Source organism: Notothenia rossii, assembly GCF_949606895.1.
Source record: "Notothenia rossii genome assembly, chromosome: 6".
Taxonomy (NCBI): Eukaryota; Metazoa; Chordata; class Actinopteri; order Perciformes; family Nototheniidae; genus Notothenia; species Notothenia rossii.
The window spans coordinates 55,903,986-55,905,605 of record NC_136909.1 but is presented as its reverse complement, the minus strand read 5'-3'; the positions used below and the strand labels follow the sequence as shown (position 1 = coordinate 55,905,605).

Here is a 1,620-nt window from a genome sequence, read left to right as displayed (position 1 = left end):
CTATTTTAAGCCACCAGACACCTGACATCTTTTCTTTGATGCAAGTTCATCTATTCTTGGCTGAAAGTCCTGAGCTGTAGCCACTTTCAGAATGGAGCCAAGGTGTTTGTCTGTGAGTCGGGATCTGTGAGAAGACTTGTTGATCTTCATCAGAGAGAACATCTGCTCACACAAATATGTGCTCCCGAACATGCTCAGGACACGGGCACACAGAAGGCGGAGCTGTGGCATTGTGCTTGGGATGAATGTAGCAAACTCACCTGCCCCAACAGAGTCAAACTTGGCCTTTAGTGGCCCATTGCATTGTAGCTCTATTAGTTCTAACTGTAAGTTATCTGGGGCGCTTTCCACATCAACTGAAAATGGATTTGTGAAAAGGTCAAACCTGAATTTCTGGGTCTCAAAGTCGGAAAATCGCCTTTCGAATTCGGCTATGAGTGTTTTCAGTTTTTCTGCGCATCTCTCATTCGGGAAAGCAGTGTTGAGGTTGTCTGCAACAGACTGACAGGTCGGGAAGTGAACATAGTTTCCCTGCTGCATTTGGTTCTCCCACAATCGCAGTTTTGTCCGAAAGGCTTTCACTGCATCGCGCATGTCCGTGATCAGCTGTTTGCGTCCCTGCAGTTTCACATTCAGTGCGTTGAGATGGTGCGTTATGTCACACATAAAAGCCAAGTCATGTATCCACTTTTCATCGGCCAGCTCGGGGACAGCTTTCTCCTTCATAGCCATGAAACTAGCAATATCCTCGCGCACCTCATACAATCTGTGCAACACCTTGCCACGGCTTAACCAGCGTACTTCTGTGTGGTATGGCACATCTTCATACTCCGAATTTCTCTCCTCCAAAAGTGCCCTGAATTGGCGGTGGTTCAAGCCCCGTGCTCGGATGAAATTCACCGTTTTCGTAACCACTGTCATGACATGTTCCATACCTAGCACTTTTCCACACAGGGCCTCCTGATGAATAATGCAGTGGTAAGCAGTCAGCTCTCCTCCCGTCTCCTTCATCTTCTCTCGCACCTTTGCTACCAGTCCACTCCTTTGCCCACACATAGCAGGCGCCCCATCGGTCGTCAGCCCCACAAGTTTATTCCATGGTAAGCCGGTTCCACTGATGCACTCATCCACCTTTTTGAAAATATCCTCGCCGGTGGTTGTTCCGTGCATCGGTTTTAAGTCCAAAAGCTCCTCAGTAACAGACAACTGTGCATCCACTCCGCGGATGTAAATCGCCAGCTGAGCCGTGTCTGATATATCCGTACTTTCATCCACAGCAATTGAGTAGTTTACAAATTCTTTTGCTTTATCTTTGAGCTGTGATTGCAAATCGTCAGAGAGCTCATCCACACGGCTGGCTATGGTATTTCTTGTCAGACTGACATTGGCAAAGTTTTGTTTATTGGCGGGGCAGACAATGTCACAAACTTTAAGCATACAGTTTTTTAGAAAGTCCCCCTCGGTGAATGGCTTCCCTGATTTAGCGATTTCCTCTGCTATGATGAAACTTGCCTTTACAGCTCCATCTGTTAAAGATTTGGCCCTATGAAACATATTTTGCTGTTGTTGCCTGCCTTTTTTGAGCTCCGTGACTTTCTGAAGCCTCTGTTCCCTGTCCAT

The 1,620-nt window shown here is 47.0% G+C and overlaps 1 protein-coding gene across 1 annotated transcript; it reads right to left on the bottom strand.

The window, feature by feature from the left end:
- On the bottom strand, positions 1-1,620 carry LOC307044617 (general transcription factor II-I repeat domain-containing protein 2A-like; the record flags this gene model as incomplete). Its single annotated transcript, XM_079689928.1, has 1 exon — positions 1-1,620. One exon carries the CDS (start codon positions 1,618-1,620, stop codon positions 1-3), a length of 1,620 nt encoding a protein of 539 aa, XP_079546054.1.